General features: G+C 43.4%; 1 protein-coding gene across 1 annotated transcript in view; it reads right to left on the bottom strand.

The window, feature by feature from the left end:
• The window catches only part of NOS1 (nitric oxide synthase 1), a 182,466-nt gene that overhangs the window by 52,068 nt on the left and 111,127 nt on the right, over positions 1-19,271 (bottom strand). The window contains exons 12-15 of the mRNA XM_030219764.1: positions 15,794-15,879; positions 13,999-14,143; positions 9,740-9,844; positions 6,101-6,159 (exon numbers count right to left, since the gene is read on the bottom strand). Coding sequence (XP_030075624.1) covers positions 6,101-6,159; positions 9,740-9,844; positions 13,999-14,143; positions 15,794-15,879 — 395 coding nt within the window. The remainder of the gene's footprint in view (positions 1-6,100; positions 6,160-9,739; positions 9,845-13,998; positions 14,144-15,793; positions 15,880-19,271) is intronic.

Here is a 19,271-nt window from a genome sequence, read left to right as displayed (position 1 = left end):
CATCTGTGTGTTCGGTATATTACTGGCACCCTTGGTCTTCCTGGGGATTTGCGCTCCTAACTCCTGCAGCTGTCACTTGATTTCACATAGTGCCTCAATAAAATGTCAGGCCCAGCCGTGTAATTTCTTCTCCACAGTCCTGTCCCTCTGCTCACCTCCCTCCCCCACAGCTCATTATCTGCTCTTGTACTGGGACATGTTAGCACAGTACAGTGCAAACCAGTTGGCTTTGGAGAAATAAGAGTAGGATCGGCTGATGCAGATGGAAATCTTCAAGAATTGCTTTAGTACTCAAAAGAAAGACAAATCCACACGGAAAAGAGAGGTTTATGCTGATATTGGATGTATATTTACAGATAGGATGGTATATACATTTTTAGAAATGAATAAATAATATAAAGCAAAATCTAAAAATATTATGAAGTTACATAGTAAATGACGGCAGATAAAGACCTGAACGGTCCATCCAGTCTGCCCAACAACATAAACTCATTTTACATGGTATGCGATGATGTGCTTGCCGTAGAAGTACTACTACTACTACTACTTAACATTTCTAGAGCGCCACAAGGGTTACGCAGCGCTGTACAAATTAACAAATAAGGACAGTCCCTTCTCAGAAGAGCTTACAATCTAAAGGACGAAATGTCAAGTTGGAGTAGTTTAGATTTCCTGAGAAAAGCACTCTTCTTGTACTAAAAGTTCTGAAGATTCTGGAATCCTAAAGAGTTACAAGATTCCGGAATCCCAATTAGTAGCAACATTCCATGTAGAACCCCAAAGAGTAACATAGTAACATAGTGAATGACGGCAGATAAAGACCTTACAGTCCATCCAGTCTGCCCAACAAGATAAACTCATTTTACATGGTATGCGATGATGTGCTTGCCGTAGAAGTCTACCCTGCACTGTTCTTGTACTAAGTTCTGAAGCTAACATCGAAACCCCTTAAAATTTGCACTCCAGCCCATCCATATCTATTCAGTCACGATCAGGGCACAGACCGTAGAAGTCTGCCCAGCACTGTTCTTGTACTAAAAGTTCTGAACATTCTGGAATCCTAAAGAGTTACAAGATTCCGGAATCCCAATTAGTAGCAACATTCCATGTAGAACCCCAAAGAGTAACATAGTAAATGACGGCAGATAAAGACCTGAACGGTCCATCCAGTCTGCTCAACAAGATAAACTCATTTTACATGGTATGCGATGATGTGCTTGCCGTAGAAGTCTGCCCAGCACTGTTCTTGTACTAAAAGTTCTGAAGATTCTGGAATCATAAAGAGTTACAAGATTCCGGAATCCCAATTAGTAGCAACATTCCACGTAGAACCCCAAAGAGTAACATAGTAACATAGTAAATGACGGCAGATAAAGACCTGTACGGTCCATCCAGTCTGCCCAACAAGATAAACTCATTTTACATGGTATGTCATACTTTATACCTGAGTTTGATTTGTCTTTGCCATTCTCAGGGCACAGACTGTAGAAGTCTCTTGTACTAAAAGGTCAGAAGATTCTGGAATCCTAAAGAGTTACAAGATTCTGGAATCCCAATTAGTAGCAACATTCCATGTAGAACCCCAAAGAGTAACATAGTATATGACGGCACATAAAGACCTGAACGGTCCATCCAGTCTGCCCAACAAGATAAACTCATTTTACATGGTAAGTGATACTTTATACCCGAGTTTGATTTGTCCTTATCATTCTCAGGGCACAGACTGTAAAAGTCTGCCCAGCACTGTTCTTGTACTAAGTTCTGAAGCTAACGTCGAAGCCCCTTAAAATTTAAAGTCCAGCTCATCCATATCTATTCAGTCACGATCAGGGCACAGACCGTAGAAGTCTCTTGTACTAAAAGTTCTGAAGATTCTGGAATCCTAAAGAGTTACAAGATTCCGGAATCCCAATTAGTAGCAACATTCCATGTAGAACCCCAAAGAGTAACATAGTAAATGACGACAGATAAAGACCTGTATGGTCCATCCAGTCTGCCCAACAAGATAAACTCATTTTACATGGTATGCGATACTTTATACCCGAGTTTGATTTGTCCCTGCCAGTCTCAGGGCACAGACCGTAGAAGCCTGCCCAGTACTGTCTCTGTACTAAAAGTACTGAAGCTAACTTCGAAGTCCCTTCAAATTTACACTCCAGCCCATCCGTATCCAGTCACGATCAGGGCATAGACAGTAGAAGTCTGCCCAGCTCCCATTTTGTTTCCCAATTACCAGCGTCACCACCTAATCTCCACTAAGATTCCATGGATCTATTCCTTCTAAACAGGATTCCTTTGTGTTTATCCCACACGTTTGAATTCCATTACCGTTTTCATCTCCACCACCTCCTGCGGGAGGCCATTCCACATATCCACCATCCTCTCCGTGAAAAAATACTTCCTGATATGACTCCTGAGTCTGCCTCCCTTCAGCTTCAATTCATGTCCTCTAGTGAGAAGTTAATTGGAGTGTAAAAAAGAGGGTTGGTTGCAGCTACTTCTCCTGCCCCCTCCCTTTCTTTAAAAGCTATAAAACATTTGAAACATATCAAAACTAATTATATAGGAAGTAATGACAGCCATACAGCCGCGGCAGGACTCTGGTTTGCACTTGACCCAAAAATATATTCAGGTGTGAAGGATGCCAGAGGCGAAAAACATTCTGTGTATGTATTTCAGTGATTTGGTGTTTGTAGGCAAATCTGCAGGCAAAATGGACCGATTGAGAGCCTGTGGTGATCTTCCGCCTGTGTAGACTGGGAAAAATATACGTACTGTATTTCCATATCGTCTCCAATATTTTCTCTTAAATCAGTTGCCATGTAGTTTTCTCATGAATCTACACTCCAGAGATGAAAAAGATTTTGGATGACTCAAACTCTTAAGTCTTTGGACTCCTGCCCACAGTGTCCCCGTGATGTCTCATAATAACCAGCTGAAGTGGTCCCTGCTGTGTGCTGATACATTAACGGCATGCTGAACTCACTGTGAAAATGAAGTACCAGAGGCTGGGCGGCTAATCAGGTCTCTGCTACTAATGGTCATGTTTTCTTAATTTCTAGTCCTCAAGACGTACGCTGTTCTCCAACTTAGAGCTACTTAATGATCATATAGCAATAATCATAATAAACTAATTAACACGCCGGCCACCCTAACTCCTTTTCCATGAAGGATTAAAGTCCAGCCTCAGTTTTCCACTGAAGTCGATAGCTCAGTCTTGACTTTGTTATTCCGATCTCAATGTAGGTCTAATTTTATGTTCAATGGGACAGGAGTTAGAAATCCAGAGCTGGCATGCTGTTCACTTTTGATATTATCTTGAGTATGTATTTTGATTCTAGATATTCACTTATTCTTTGCGGCCTGTGCTTTCCCTTCTTTTTCATTCTTTTCTATCCTTCTGTCCTGCAGTGTTGCCCGTATCTTTTTACAAGAAGCCCCATGTAAGGGTCAGAAGTCATCATGGCCAGCCTGGTTGCTCACTAGCATCATTCAGTGTAGACCGACTCTAGTTCAATTCCCGGATAGCTCCTCCAAGCATGAGTCAGCTGAGGATATGGTGAAGACAGCATTCACAGACCCCCATGTATGTGTGTGGAGGGAGGGGGCAGAGACAGTCAAGCTCTCATGATACAGAATCCTAGAAAGAGCATCGATGCATATCTTCCTTCCTCAGGACAACCGCTGTAATTACATAAGAACATAAGAAGAGCCATACTGGGTCCATCTAGCCCAGTATCCTGCTTCCAGGAGTGACCAATGCAGGTCACAAGTACCTGGCAGAAACCTAAATAGTAGAAAGATTCCATGCTACCAATCCCAGGGCAAGCAGTGGCTTCCCCCATGTCCAGCTCAATAAAAGACTATGGACTTTTCCTCCAGGAACTTGTCCAAAACTTTTTAAAACCCAGATATGCTAACCGGCAAAGAGTTCCAGAGCTTAACTATTCTTTGAGTGAAACAATATTTCCTCCTATTTGTTTTAAAAAGTATTTCTGTACAGTTTCATTGAGTGTTCCCTGGTCTTTGCCCTTTTTGAAAGAGTGAAAAGTCAATTTCTACCTGTTCTACACCACTCACGATTTTATAGACCTCAATCATATCTCCCCTCATCTTTTACCAAGCTGAAGAGCTCTAACCAGCCTTTCCTCATATGGGAGGAGTTTGATCCCCTTTATCATTTTGGTTGCTCTTCTTTGAACCTTGTCGAATTCCGCTATATCTTTCTTGAGATACAGCAACCAGAATTGAACGCAATACTCAAGATGAGGTCGCATCATAGAGCGATACAGAGGCATTTTAATATTCTTAGTCTCATTTTGCATCCCTTTCCTAATAATTCCTAGTATCCTGTTTGCTTTTTTGGCCGCCGCACACTGGGCAGATTTCAACGTATTGTCTGCAATGACACCTAGATCTTTTTCTTGAGTGCTGACTCCTAAGGTGGATCCTAGCATCAGGTAACTATGACTACCAATTAGGAAAAGTGGGAGGGAGATTTCACACAAATAAAGTAATTTTAATCATGGGGGGTAATATTCAGCCCACGGCCGTAAACAGCTTGTAAGCAGCTATGTCCATTACGCTGTGGTATTTCCATATTTGGTGCACATTTTTTAGTTCCACAGTATAGAGTTGCAATTTTAGACAACTTTACTTTCTAATCCATTTCTATTGTAGCCACTTATATGGTTAGTGGTATGGTTTTATTCTGAAGATCCACTTCCCAAATTAGATTTATTTATTGTCGTTGAAATGAAAATGATTATGACTAATTGATTTATGGGCCACAGAGCGAGCTTTGGTATTGTGATATTAACATTTACTCCCGCTTGTGCATAAATATTGAGGTTTGGTTATTTTGGAAGATACGAGAGTTGCACATTATCCACAAATGACAAATTCAAATTAACATATTCAGAACAAAATACCTTTTTTTTTAACTTTTGTCTGCTCATTTTATTTCTCAATTTGCTTTGGTCCCAGTGTCTTTTTTTCTGCTTTTCTCAGTTTTTTTCTTAATTCTCTTTCCAGGGTCTCCTGTTCATTTGGCATTTCTTCTCTTACCATGTCCATCATCCATCTTTCCTCTGCGTCCCTACCCATTCTGTTCAGTTTCTCCCCACTGTGTTTCTGTCCGAATCCTCCCCCCATACTCAGCACCTGCCCTCTTAGTGTCCCTATCCTTCTCCCCCACCCCATATTTAGCATCTGTCCTCTGTGCCCTATCCAGCATTTCCCCTTTGTATCACTATCCCTCACCCTGTAACAGGCATCTGACGTCAGTGTCGCTATCCCACCTCCTAGGTCCAGCATCTGCCCTCACTGACCCTATCTTTCCTCCTGTGCCCATATCCCTCCCCTTGTGTCCAGCATCACCCCTTTGTCTCCTTTTAGTTCCTCCATATCCAGCATCTCTTCTGTGTGTCCCTGTCCATATCCAGCTTCTCCCCTCTCTTTTCCCTTTCTCTCGCACCACCAACCCCTGGACCAGTGACTCTTCCTCTCACGTTTACCCCCTAGGGCCAGCATCTCTCCCTCCCCCCTTCTCCCACAGTCCTGCATATCTTTCTCTCTCTCTCCTCAGGTCTGGCGTCTCTCCTTCTCTCTGACCCCCACAGCAGGTCTGGCATCTCTCCTTTACCACCACTGTCTTCCAAACATATAGTGGGCCACTGACCATGGAAGTGCTTCACACAGGCCTCTTCTGGATGACCTGGACACCTTCCCTCTGCCATGTCCCACCTCCTCTGTCGTCACTTCCTGTGGGTGGGATGCAGCAGAGAGAAAGCATTGGGGTTGGTCGGAGAAGGCCTGTGTGTAGCACTTCCACAGCTGGTGACCTGCTGAACATTTGGACAACTTGGGGCCAGGGAGAAATGCCAGACCCTGGGGGTGAGTGGAGGGAGGAGAGCAGGGAGTCAGGTGCAGGCACTTTGGTGCAGTAGAAGGCGGCTTCTGCCAGTGAATAGCCCTGGGCTTTTTGTCAGGCTCACTCGAAGGTAGCTACCCTCTGCACTGCTGCTGCCAGTAGCCCGATAGAAATCTTGAGTAATTAAAGTTAGCAGTAGCATATTTTTTTCCACGCTATCTTACTTACTTCCTCTCTTCCAGATTTGAGTTGGGATTCCGCATGTCCATCAAAGCACAACCAAATTTCTGCAGAAATCAAAAGATGTGAGTGTACCAATATGACTGAAGTGAGGAACTACTTTTAGTTTAGGTAACTAACTGCACTTTTGTTCATACAATATTTCAGCAACCAAATGGTTTCCACTGATTTGCACTATCTGACAAAAGTAACATACAACCGGAGCCTCCACAACCGTGGGTGCAATTGCTGAATTTGCCCAAGTTGGCAAATTCTGCGGGAGGGACAGTGAGGCAAGAAATCTCCTGGTCTCTCCTGCTGAAGGAGATTCACCAGGCAAAGGGGGAGGGAAGGAATAGCAGAAAGGAAAGGGGAAAGTGGAAAAAGTGCAGGCAAGAAGGGAAAGTAAACCACAGAGAAGAGGAAAAGGGAGAAGTGGCGTACCAAGGGGGTGGGGGCGTCTGTCGGCAATGCTCGTTCCCTGCTCCCTCTGCCCCAGAACGGGTTACTTCCTGTTCCGGGGCAGAGGGAGCAGGGAACGAGCGTTGCCGACAAACACGTGGCACCCCCCCAGCAGGTAAAGATGCACCCGGGGGGGGGGGGGGGGCGCATCGGTGATCCGCCCCAGGTGTCAGCCACCCTAGGAATGCCACTGAAAGGGAGAAGAGTAGAGAGAACAGCAGAGGGATGGCGATGCAGCAAAAAAAAAGAAGTAGATTCTCAGAGACTGAAAGGCTGATGCTCAAAACTCCGACGCTCTTCTGAACAGCGCCAAAGAACAAACTCCTAATGCTCAACGCTAATGAGATGTAAATATAGGCACACTCATAGCATGGAGAATTAGGGAGATCAGCAGGAGGATTATGCTTGGCGCATGCTCAGAGGAGTCATCGGTGTCTGTTTTCTGTGGCTTTAATATATGCATTTTTTAACAAATTTTGACGCTTATATTTAAACGCAGGAAACAGATGCCAATGCGTGCTTTCACTTTTGGGTCTGCTGTGACTTTCCCATATTCATTTCTCACGACCAGCACTTAAAGGCTTGCACAGGCTTCTGCTTTCAAAAGCAATCAAAGCCAGCAGATTTTGAAGACAGAAGAATGAGAAATCTTCTCTTCCAACACCCTAAAATATATTCCAACCTGGCGATATCTTTTGCAGCAGTAAGGCAGTTTTGTTTAGGGCGCTCTTTTCTGAGCATTGGGAAGGAATACAAAATGACCTCATTTACATGTGCTTGACTACATTAGCATCCTACTTCTGCTGTTCTTCTGCCTGATCGTTTGTTCCTGCACTCCGAGCCTCTGAAAATTCCGCACAGATAAATGCGAGCATTTGTATGGCACTAATGGTCCATAGCGTCCACATTTGCTTTTGAGCATTGGAGCCTGAGTCACTGAGGAAGAGAAGGAGAATGAATCAGAAGATGGGATGAAGGACTGCAGGCGGGACGGGCAGAAAAGGAGACAATGAACCGGGAAGAAGGTTGTCAGAAGGATGAGTGAAAGAGGGAAACGAGAGCCTGGAAGAGGAGGAAGCAGGTAGACAAAAGAATAATGGAACAAGAGCTGGGATGAAGGCGTGAGGGACTGGCCTTCCACTGCAGAATAGAACTGGGAACCATTTCTCAGAGGTAGAGTGAGAGGTGTTAAAGAACATGAGATCTGGACTAGACCAAAGTGGAGCAGCAGGGGGTGATGGCTGGAGCAGGGGCTAGCCCTTAAGCTCTCTTGTTCCAAAACCATTCTCTTTTGGGTGCTGCAGAATTTGCAGGGGGCCAATACATGCTACTTTTTTAAATTAAAAAAAAATATATTTTTTTTTTCATAAAATAATTCATGGTTTATTTACTTGATTTTTCCATAGGTTATCTAGGTAGAAAAAGAGATGTCCAAGTTTGGACCAGTGGCGTTCCTTGGTCAGCTGCCACCCGAGGATTGCTGCTGTTCACCCCCCCCCCTAGGTGCAGTGTTCTCTGTATGACCCCCCCCCCCCCCGGTGCAGCGTCATCCCCCCCCCCCCCCGTGCATCACCTCCATGCCTTCCCCCCTAGGTGCATTCTTCTTGCCTGATGGGGAGCAGCCACGCAGCTGTTGGCTCTGCCTGTTCCCTGCTCCAAAACAGGAAGTAACAGCAGAGGGAGCAGGGAACCGGAGGAGCCGACAGCCACACAGTTGCTCCCTGCACCCCTACTGCAGCGTGCACCTGGGGCGGACCACCCCCACCTCCCTGCCCTCGGTACGCCACTGGTTTGGACATTCACAGTTTCCAGCGTGTTTTACAAAAGGCTCATTGAGTGTGAAGCCCTTTGTAAGGCTGGAGGAGAAATATGAATAATTTACAGCACATCCAGAGGCCGGACGGCTAATCAGATCACTGCTACTAATGGTCGTGTTGTCTCAATTTCCAGTCCAGAAGACTTGCTCTGTATCAAATGTCTTACTGGGGTTCTCCAACTTAGAGCTACATAAGGGTCATACAGCAATAACCATAATAAACTAATCAACATGCCAGCCGACCAAACTCCATTTCCACCGAGGATTAAAGGAGTAGGTTCAAAACAGAACAGCATCACTTGGTGCTTTAAGCATATAAGTACCAGTACTTACACATGTAAGTAGCAATCTTGCAACCTACACACTGAAATGGTGACACTTATACATGGAAATACTAAATCTTACAAAACTGGAGGTCCAAGGGGACCCAATTAAGAAGCAAAGCTACAAGCTATAAAATGCTGGCTTACAAAAATGATACTTGAATACACTGAGTCTTTTACATATGTAAATTTGCTGTTTAAACTTGTAAACGTCCAGCAAGATCATATTTTTGAAGATGTAACTTGATGTTTGAGCTGGAGGTTCAGCTGTACTGAATGTGCTTCTGGAGGAGACAGGGCTAGAGGTGATGTGGAATTCAGTATTCTCACAGAGGTCACAATGACCCTGTTCCCGTTCTCATGTAAGGCTTATCATCATGTGGGAGGCAGAGCCACTGCAGCTCTTGTGAGAAGACGCTGGCTCACAGGCACCAGTGCTCTGTGGCTTCTGCTGCCACCAGTATTCCTGAAGGGGGCGGCATAGGAACCCTCTGCACAAGATGGATAACTAGGTAACACCAGTCTTGCCTGTAACTCTTAAATGGTTCATGTCTACCAAATATATAGCCCTGTTAGGCTTCGAGGGGTTGTTTTACTAAGGTGCGCTGAAAAATGGCCTGCGCTGTTGTAGACGCATGTATGGGACGTGCGCAGGTCCATTTTTCAGCGCACCTGCAAAATAGGCCTTATTTTGGGGCTGAAAATGGACATGTGGCAAATGAAAATTGGTGTGCGTCCATTTTGGGCCTGAGACCCATTGACTTGGCGGTAAGGTCTCATGCGTTAACCGGGTGGTAACTGTCAGCTCACGTACAATACTGATTACCGCTCGGTTAGCACCGCATGCCGGAAAAGTTTCCACAGCGTGTAGCGGATGTGTGTAAAAAATGAAATTACCACCCGGGCCACGCGTAGGATGTGAGTTCGCGCCTACACAGCTTAGTAAAAGGGCCCCTGATTTACCAAGGCTTTTCTCCATTCCATGACTACGGGAAACAGTTTAGTAAATTATGTCTAGAACTCAAAATTGACAGCGTTTTATCCTACCTCGCCATTTTCAGGTGGATCCCCATTGCCAAATGTACTAGTTACCACCAGAACTAGGGTTTCGTGCTCAAGATGGACAACATCATACTCGTCCATTGACATCACCTGGAAGAGAGGAGGGTTGTTACTTGAGACCATATGTCTAGACACCTTTCTTCTTTTGGGTCTCAAGTCTAGATAACTGGGATGTAGGGTTTTACAACCGACATATAAAACTACAAAGGATGAACTCAGATGTCACTCAGTGACTGATACTAATGGTGCTAGATGAGGCAAACTGGAAAAGGATACGGCACAAATAAGAAAATCGGGCAAAGCTGGTGGAAAAAACATCAGATAAATATTAAGTGGGTTTGAAGGCTGCAGCTGTAAACTATTACCCACTGTTTAAAATACTTCCTTATACTGTGAGAGCAATATTGATGTTGTCCACCTGGGGGGAAAAGTGAAAGTACCCAGGTAATTTTGGCTTGAAATTTGCTCTAGAGAAAAAGTACTTGGGGACATTTGCATCTGATTTTTCTGCCACTTTTTTTTTTTAATTGAAAAATGGCATCAGTAGCTTTGAAAATGTATATTTTCCTGTTGCAACTCCCCTCAGTGCAACTGAAGGTAAATTCACACAGTGCACTTACTTTCACTGCCACTGAGGACAACTTTCAGATGGCTGATTTATGCAAGTAAATTTCTTTTTACCTGCAAATGGCTTTCAAAATTGTGTTTTGGGACATTTTGTGCTTAAGCAATTTGGTAAAGACCCACAAGACTATTCTGTTGCTTCCCAATTACATCTACTTATGTATGCATTATGCAGGGAGCTGCTTCATTTCCAGTGTTACTATCCCCGAAGATTTACATAGAAACAAAAAACAGCAAGAAAGAACTGCAAGGTTATTCTAGTCTGCCCATATTTGATATAATACCAAAGAACTAGGGACTGGCTGTTTGCAACAACATGAGAAATGCCAAAGACATATCCCATTTCATTGCATGCTGTTAACAAACAAAACATGCCAATCATGCAGTGCACTCTTTGCAATGAAGGTGTTCACTCTTTCAGAAACAGCGTGAATGCTCTTGATAAGGGCACATGCACAATGGGCCTTCGTGCACACACGAAGCATGCATACACCATCAGAAAAGAGTGCACGAGCTCTTGATAAGGGCACATGCACAATGAACCATTGTGCATAGGTGAACTGTGCACACACTATCAGGAAAGAATGCACAAACTCTTGATAAGGGCACATGAACAATGGGCCATCGTGCACACACGAAGCATGCATACACCATCAGAAAAGAGTGCACGAGCTCTTGATAAGGGCACATGCACAATAAACCTTTGTGCATAGGTGAACTGTGCTCACACTATCAGGAAAGAGTGCACATGCTTTTGATAAGGGCACACACACAAGGAATCATCGTGCATAAGTGAAGTGTGCACACACTATCAGGAAAGAATGCACACACTCTTGATAAGGGCACATGCACAATGGGCCATCGTGCACACGGGAAGCATGCGTTACTAAGGCCACATTTTACTACTGTTTGGTAAAGGGCCCATAGGTTTTTTTCAGAGAAAAACTGAAATAAAAAAAAGGAAATATTTATTTTTTTAATTCAAAGATCATTAAAAAAAATCCAAAATATAAAACTAAACTCACTCACTCAACATTTTTCGTAATAATAGTTCCATGAAGGTGTGACGCCAGTGGCTTTGCAGTATATATAACACAAATCCCTCAATGTTCTGCTGATCCTTTTGCCACTTCTGAGCCCCCCTCCCACAACACCCCCAGACACTTCCAGTCCCTCTCTCCTGCTCCTTCATATACTTCTGATCTCTCTCCCTGACACCCCAAGTATCTGCCAACATCCCTACGGACGTCTGATCCTTTTCCCCAACATCCCTTGGCACTTATGATCCCCTTCCCTGACTCCCCCGGCACCCCAGGACCTTCTGATACCTTTCCCTGACATCCCCCAAGTCAAAACCCTGCCCCCTGGGCATTAGCACCTTCTGTCTCCATAACCCAACCTTCTCCCATTCCACGACACCTGTGGGACTTACCCAGGGGTTGTCATTGGTGGTCTAGTGGTCCCAGACAGGAGCAATACCCCTTTGTTCCTGCCCAGGTCTATGCTGGGATTCAAAATGGGTCTGATAAGAACATAAGCAACACCAGAAGAAAGGAGGAAAAAAATCCCCCACAGTGGAGTAAAGAGTACTGGAAACACAGTCCGTCTCGAGTCTGCAGTATTTGTTTTTTTGAAAATAAAATTGCTACAATCGACCTCTGGAAACTCTGTGGTATTGGTTGGCCTAGGTCCATTCCCTACTTTTCTAGTATGCTAATAAGAACATAAGCATTGCCATACTTGGACAGACCGAAGGTCCACCAAGCCCGGTATCCTGTTTCTGACGGTGGCCAACCCAGGTCACAAGTACCTGGCAAGATCCCAAAAGAGTCAAGCAGATTTTATGCCGTTTATCCTAGAAATAATCAGTGGATTTTCCCAAGTCCATCTTAATGATGGCTTACTGACTTTTCTTTTAGGAGATTATCCAAACCTTTTTAAACCCTGCTAAGATAACTGCTTTGACCCCTAGATATAGTGTTGTGCTATTACTGCCAAGGGGCATACTTCCATATAAGGCTCATTGAAAAGGCTGCATGAGATGGCATTTGCATAATTTATTTCCTTTCAGTATTTTTATATACCGCCTAGACCTAAGCGGTTAACACTTTTTTTTTTGTTACATTTGTACCCCGCGCTTTTCCACTCATGGCAGGCTCAATGTGGCTTACATGGGGCAATGGAAGGTTAAGTGACTTGCCCAGAGTCCCACTAGCAACATTCCATGTAGAAGTCGGTCCTTGCAGTTCACCAATGTGGCCGCGCAGGCTTCTGCGAGTCTGACGTCCTGCACATATGTGCAGGACGTCAGACTCACAGAAACAGAAGCCTGTAGCAACATTCCATGTAGAATCTCCAATAGTATCTATTTTATTTTTGTTACATTTGTACCCTGCGCTTTCCCACTCATGGCAGGCTCAATGCGGCTTACATGGGGCAATGGAGGGTTAAGTGACTTGCCCAGAGTCACAAGGAGCTGCCTGTGCCTGAAGAGGGATTCAAACTCAGTTCCTCAGTTCCCCAGGACCAAAGTCCACCACCCTAACCACTAGGCCACTCCTCCACTGTTGCTACTATTTGAGATTCTAGCAACATTCCAGGTAGAAGTCGGCCCTTGCAGATCACCAATGTGGCCGCGCAGGCTTCTACATGGAATGTTGCTAGTGGAATAGCAAAATTCCATGTAGAATCTCCAACAGTAGCAACATTCCATGTAGAATCTCCAATAGTATCTATTTTATTTTTGTTACATTTGTACCCTGCGCTTTCCCACTCGTGGCAGGCTCAATGCGGCTTACATGGGGCAATGGAGGGTTAAGTGACTTGCCCAGAGTCACAAGGAGCTGCCTGTGCCTGAAGTGGGAATTGAACTCAGTTCCCCAGGACCAAAGTCCACCACCCTAACCACTAGGCCACTCCTCCACTGTTGCTACTATTTGAGATTCTAGCAACATTCCAGGTAGAAGTCGGCCCTTGCAGATCACCAATGTGGCCGCGCAGGCTTCTGCTTCTGTGAGTCTGACGTCCTGCACGTACGTGCAGGACGTCAGACTCACAGAAACAGAAGCCTGCGCAGCCTTCTACATGGAATGTTGCTAGTGGAATAGCAACATTCCATGTAGAATCTCCAACAGTAGCAACATTCCATGTAGAATCTCCAATAGTATCTATTTTATTTTTGTTACATTTGTACGCTGCGCTTTCCCACTCATGGCAGGCTCAATGCCGCTTACATGGGGCAATGGAGGGTTAAGTGACTTGCCCAGAGTCACAAGGAGCTGCCTCTGCCTGAAGTGGGAATCGAACTCAGTTCCCCAGGACCAAAGTCCACCACCCTAACCACTAGGCCACTCCTCCACTATTCTTTTCTTTTACAGCTACTGCTACTGTCCCTAATGGGCTCACAATCTAGTATTACATTGTACCTAGGGCAACGGAGGGCTAAGTGACTTGCCCAGGGTCACATAGAGCTGCAGAGAGAATTGAACCTGGTTCCCTAGGATCTCAACCCACTGTTGACCATCACAAGAGACAAACAATACAGCGCACACAATGGTAATTCAGATTCCGTCTCTCTATTACAAACCTATGACGCTACTCCACCCCAGTGGTCACCATACCTTGGCATCAAAGGCGTGCTTGAAGATTTCACATAGGGTTTTTGCATAGACCTGTGACTTCCCTGTCTCTGTAGCATAGAGGATAGTAGCTTTGACTCTCTTTGCCATTGCCTGGCCCATCAATTTAGCAGAGAACTTAACCGCTCTGAAGAGGAAGAGAGATTAAAATATCTTAGTATATTATGTATTTGACGTCTACAAATCGTAGCTAGAGAACCGAATAAGAGCATTAATTTTTGGTTTTGGCCTGCTCCTTTGCATTTCCAGCTCAATCAGTGCTGGGGCTGAGATTCAGCATCATGGGCAATTTATTGACAACTACCAGGGGATTTTGACTGTTTCACATTCCTCTCGATTCACATAGCCTAGTTATTGCAATTACACATCTATGTTCCTTCTGGCACCTTGCAATTCTGTATCCTACATATGGTCAATAGGTGTCACTGTTATTTGAGGCCTGAGCTGCGAATAGATCTAAGTTTCCTAAGAGTAAAAAAAAGCCTGATTTTACTAACGAAGCTACCTGTGGGGCAAAAGTCAGATTTCAATCAAACATGATTCCAAGATATCAAAAAGGTAACTACAGGATGAGCCTGTGAAAAGGAATGGAAATGACAGTAGAAGTAGAGTGACACCCTATGATCCAGGAGGTTACCGTTTTAGAGGGATTAAGTACCAGTTTGTGGCCATTTTCAAATCCAGGCTAAAAGCCCACCTCTTTAACGCTGCTTTTGACTCCTAACCACTACTCACTTGCCCTGTACCCTTTTATCCCCCCTCTTTAATTCCCTTACCTCTTAGTTGTTCTGTTTGTCTGTCCTATTTAGATTGTGAGCTCTTTGAGCAGGGACTGTCTTTTCATGTATGGTGTACAGCACTGAGTATGCCTTGTAGAGCTATAGAAGTGATAAGTAGTAGTAGTAGACTTGTCAACCAATTGGCTAAGGTGTCTACACAGATTTGTAATGGAGTAAGATCTGGGTCAATATTAGATCTGGGAAAAACTAAAAGAATGTGATTTGCTTAAATAAAAAATCTGATGTTGTGATCTTGTATTAAAGTGGCTAGAGGACTTAAGTAGATGTTGAAAAGCAAAGGGGGTAGGATAGAGCCCTAGGAGACACCACAAAAGACAGCAAAGGAACAGTCAGAGAGATAAGAAGTAAACCACACCAAGATAGTACCCGAGAGACCACTTTCATGAAGTATAGCCCCAAAATCCTCTTTGAGTGTGTTCATGGTGTCAGACTTGAGGAAGAATGGGAAGTAAGTTGGGGTTTATGGGGCGGGCAAAAGGTTGATTTGCCTAGGGCACCCAGTACCATTCCACAAGACCTGCACTTGGCCTGCCTGGAGTAGAATGAACAAAGTTTGTGACATCTCTTGCTATGAGCCTCAGTTCAGATTCAGGTCAAGTCAGTGGATTAACAGGTGCTTGAGGAGCTGAGGACTGAAATAGCAGAAAGTGTTGCAGGTAACAGCAGTTTGGCAGAACTGTTTACCTTTGGGGGGGGGGGGGGGAGGTAGAAAATGTAAAATGGGGTTGTGTTAGGAAAAGCTCTACAACATCTATATAAGGACTTGAGAGGCTGGTATTAGCAAATCTACTGACAATTTTGGTTCAGAAGAGGACACGCTCTAACCATGGTACAGTAATTGGTATCCAAAGAAATCTAATTGTATAATATTCTCTAAATGAGTAAATTACCTTAGCCTTGTCAGTGTCAAGATGAATGCATGACATAGAGCAGCGTTTCCTAGCAGAAAACTGGGCTGTCTCAGAGGGACCACTTACTTGGCTAGCTTTTTGAAACCAATAGCTCTCTTTTTCGTTGGGGTTCCGTTGACACCCTTCCAAACATGAGTGTTCCAAGGATCGGGCTAGGAAAGGAGAAAACAAAAAGGAAATCACTCTCTTTCACGTTTTAATTCTCAAAATACATTGATTAATATTGAGCATTGTTCATGACAGATACAAAAGTTAGACACAGCTTGAAAAGTTGACCAACTACAGAAATTTAACATTTTGAGGGGAGTCCAGATTCAAAACGGTTTATCCAGTTAACGTCACAATCAATCAGACAAATCATTGACTTTCAGAATCCTGGTGCTTTGTCCAACAACTCGCTTATCTTGTTTTCAGTTATGTCATGATGCCACTTTCATTACGCAGCTTCAATTTAAATATAAAAATGATATGCACCACTACTAATCAACTTCTCCTTACTTCCATATCATTCTTATGTCAAGTAATGACATAAGGATCTTGGACCTTTAGATTGAGAGCAAATCTGGATCCCAATTTAGTCCAATCTATTTCAAAGCTCCAGCTCTGCTTTCTAACAGATTAGACCAGTCATGAAGGATTAGGTTATTGCCACAATGATTGTGGATTCAGGACCTGGAAGCCTTTGACCCATATTGGCCGCAGTACAGTCAGCAAGGTGCTTCCCTCCATTGCCCTTGTATTCAAACTTTCTGGAAACTGGTGCATAGTTGGGTCTCACAAATTGTGCAATCTGACATGCCATATACGATTACAGGATTCTTGTTGGGAGAGCACCCTGATTGGACCGTTCCTAAGGAATATCTAAAGATCTGCTGGAGTTTGCTGTTCGCTGCTAGAAGGATAACAGCTCGATTGTGGAAGAGAGTTCATCCTTTATCAGAAGCAGAACAGTTGCAGAAAACATGGTACATAGTAATGGAAACACTGACAAATGAGTTAAGAGGTCAGCGAGATTTATTTATTTATTTGTAACATTTATACCCCGCACTTTTCCCACTCATTAGCAGGTTCATTGCGGCTTACGTAGTAAATCAGGTTGACAAAGTAATACAGAATAGTTGCAGCTGTAACATAGTAAGTAAAGAAGTGGTCGTTTATGTGTGGATAGGTAAGATGGGCAAGGAAGGAGGATGGAAGAGGTAGGGGAAAGGGAGGAGGGTGTGTATTGGGATTAACGTGTTATTTAGTATGGGGAAATCTTGTCTTCCTCTCTTCAATAGTCCCTTTCCCTATGTGTCCTTCTGTCTGTCCAACCCTTATCCCTTATTGGTCCTGTCTGTCTGTCCTGATTTAGATTGTAAGCTCTTTTGAGCAGGGACTGTCTCTTCTTCATGTTCAATTGTGAAGCGCTGCCTACGACTGGTAGCGCTATAGAAATTTAAGTCAGGTAGGTTTGAGTGGGATTAGCTCAACTTTTGGATTACATAAAGCAGGCGCAATAGTTTATGTTGACAATGAAATGACTATTACAGTGCTTCCCAAACCTGTTCTAGGGGAGCCCCAGTCAGTCAGGTTTTCTGGATCTCCACACTGAATATGCATGAGAGGAATTTGCATGCAAATCAATCTCATGAATATTCAGTCTGGCTATCCAGAAAACCTGAATGGCTAGGGTTCCCCCAGGACAGGTTTGGGAAGCAGGGAACTATTAGCTTACTGTCCCTAGTGAGGAAGGTAATTTCAGTGCTGGAAGGAAATTTGGATGGTATTATTGCAGAGCTAAGTTGTCAGAGTGGGAGGGAGGAACAGGGGGATAGATGACTATGATCAATCAATAGAAATCTGATAGTACTTTTCTTAACATACACATCTGCTTACTACTGGATATAGGTGATAGGAGGTTTAACACATGAGATGACATTATGGGATAACTATCTTAACATAGTAACATAGTAAATGACGGCAGATAAAGACCTGTGTGGTCCATCCAGTCTGCCCAACATGATAAACTCATTATTCATGGTATGTGATACTTCATATTTATTTATTGCATTTGTATCCCACATTTTCTCACCTCTTTGCAGGCTCAATGTGGCTAACAATACATCATGAATAATGAGAATACATGAGAAAGTATACAATTAGTAATAGCAGAAGGATTTTGGATGACATGATAATGATAAAACAATACATCACGAATAGTGGAAATATTAGAAAATAGACATTTAGTGTTACAGAAGGATCTTAAGCAACATGATAGCGATGAAACATGATAGTAGTATAACAAGCTGATAATGTAAGACATTTCTTAATATATGTGGAGGAATTGTGTGTGTTCACGTTGGTCTGACCTTGCCATTTTCAAGGCAGAGACCGTAGAAGTCTGCCCAGTACTGTTCTTGTACTAAAAGTTCTGAAGATTCTGGAATCCTAAAGAGTTACAAGATTCCGGAATCCCAATTAGTAGCAACATTCCACGTAGAACCCCAAAGAGTAACATAGTAAATGACGGCAGATAAAGACCTTATGGTCCATCCAGTCTGCCCTACAAGATAAACTCATTTTACATGGTATGTGATACTTTATATATAACCCTAAGTTTGATTTGTCCTTGCCTTTCTCAGGGCACAGACCGTAGAAGTCTGCCCAGCACTGTTCTTGTACTAAGATTTCTGAAGCTAACGTCGAAGCCCCTTAAAATTTAAACTCTAGCCCATTCCTATCTATTCAGTCATGATCAGGACACAGACCGTAGAAGTCTGCCCAGCACTGTTCTTGTACTAAAAGTTCTGAACATTCTGGAATCCTAAAGAGTTACAAGATTCCGGAATCCCAATTAGTAGCAACATTCCATGTAGAACCCCAAAGAGTAACATAGTAAATGACGGCAGATAAAGACCTTACGGTCCATCCAGGCTGCCCAACAAGATAAACCCATTTTACATGGTATGTGATATTTTATATATAACCCTAAGTTTGATTTGTCCTTGCCTTTCTCAGGCACAGACTGTAGAAGTCTGCCCAGTACTGTTTCTGTACTAAAAGTACTGAAGCTAACGTCGAAGCCCCTTCAAATTTACACTCCAGCCCATCCCTATCTATTCAGTCACAATCAGGGCAAAGGGTGTATTTGCTGTTTGTAGCTGATTGGTCAAATATGCATTTATTTAAAAAATTTGTATACCACCTAAAACCTAGTTGGTTTCTATAGAAACTCAGATAATATCACAATTATAGATTCAGGGCCTCTCTAATTCGCCCTCTCTGATCGGAACATAACTATTGTTTTTGATGTTGATTCTGTTTTCTATGAAAATTCACTAAAAAGAGTTGCGAGTAAAAATTAAGGACTTAGCCTTGCTGAATATCGGCCCCCTCAATTACATGTATGAATTTTTAAAATCATCACTTTCATGAATCTAATATGGTATCAGTCACAGAAAAAACTGGGCTCTTTGCAGGTTATGATTTGAGCTTCTGATTTTAGGTCTTGACCAATAAACACCCCCGATATAAACAATTTAAAGTAACAGGGTTTTTTTTA

Source organism: Microcaecilia unicolor, chromosome 11 (assembly GCF_901765095.1).
Source record: "Microcaecilia unicolor chromosome 11, aMicUni1.1, whole genome shotgun sequence".
In the NCBI taxonomy this organism is placed as follows: domain Eukaryota; kingdom Metazoa; phylum Chordata; class Amphibia; order Gymnophiona; family Siphonopidae; genus Microcaecilia; species Microcaecilia unicolor.
Note: the sequence above shows the minus strand (reverse complement) of the source record. Positions and strands in the feature narration are given on the sequence as shown.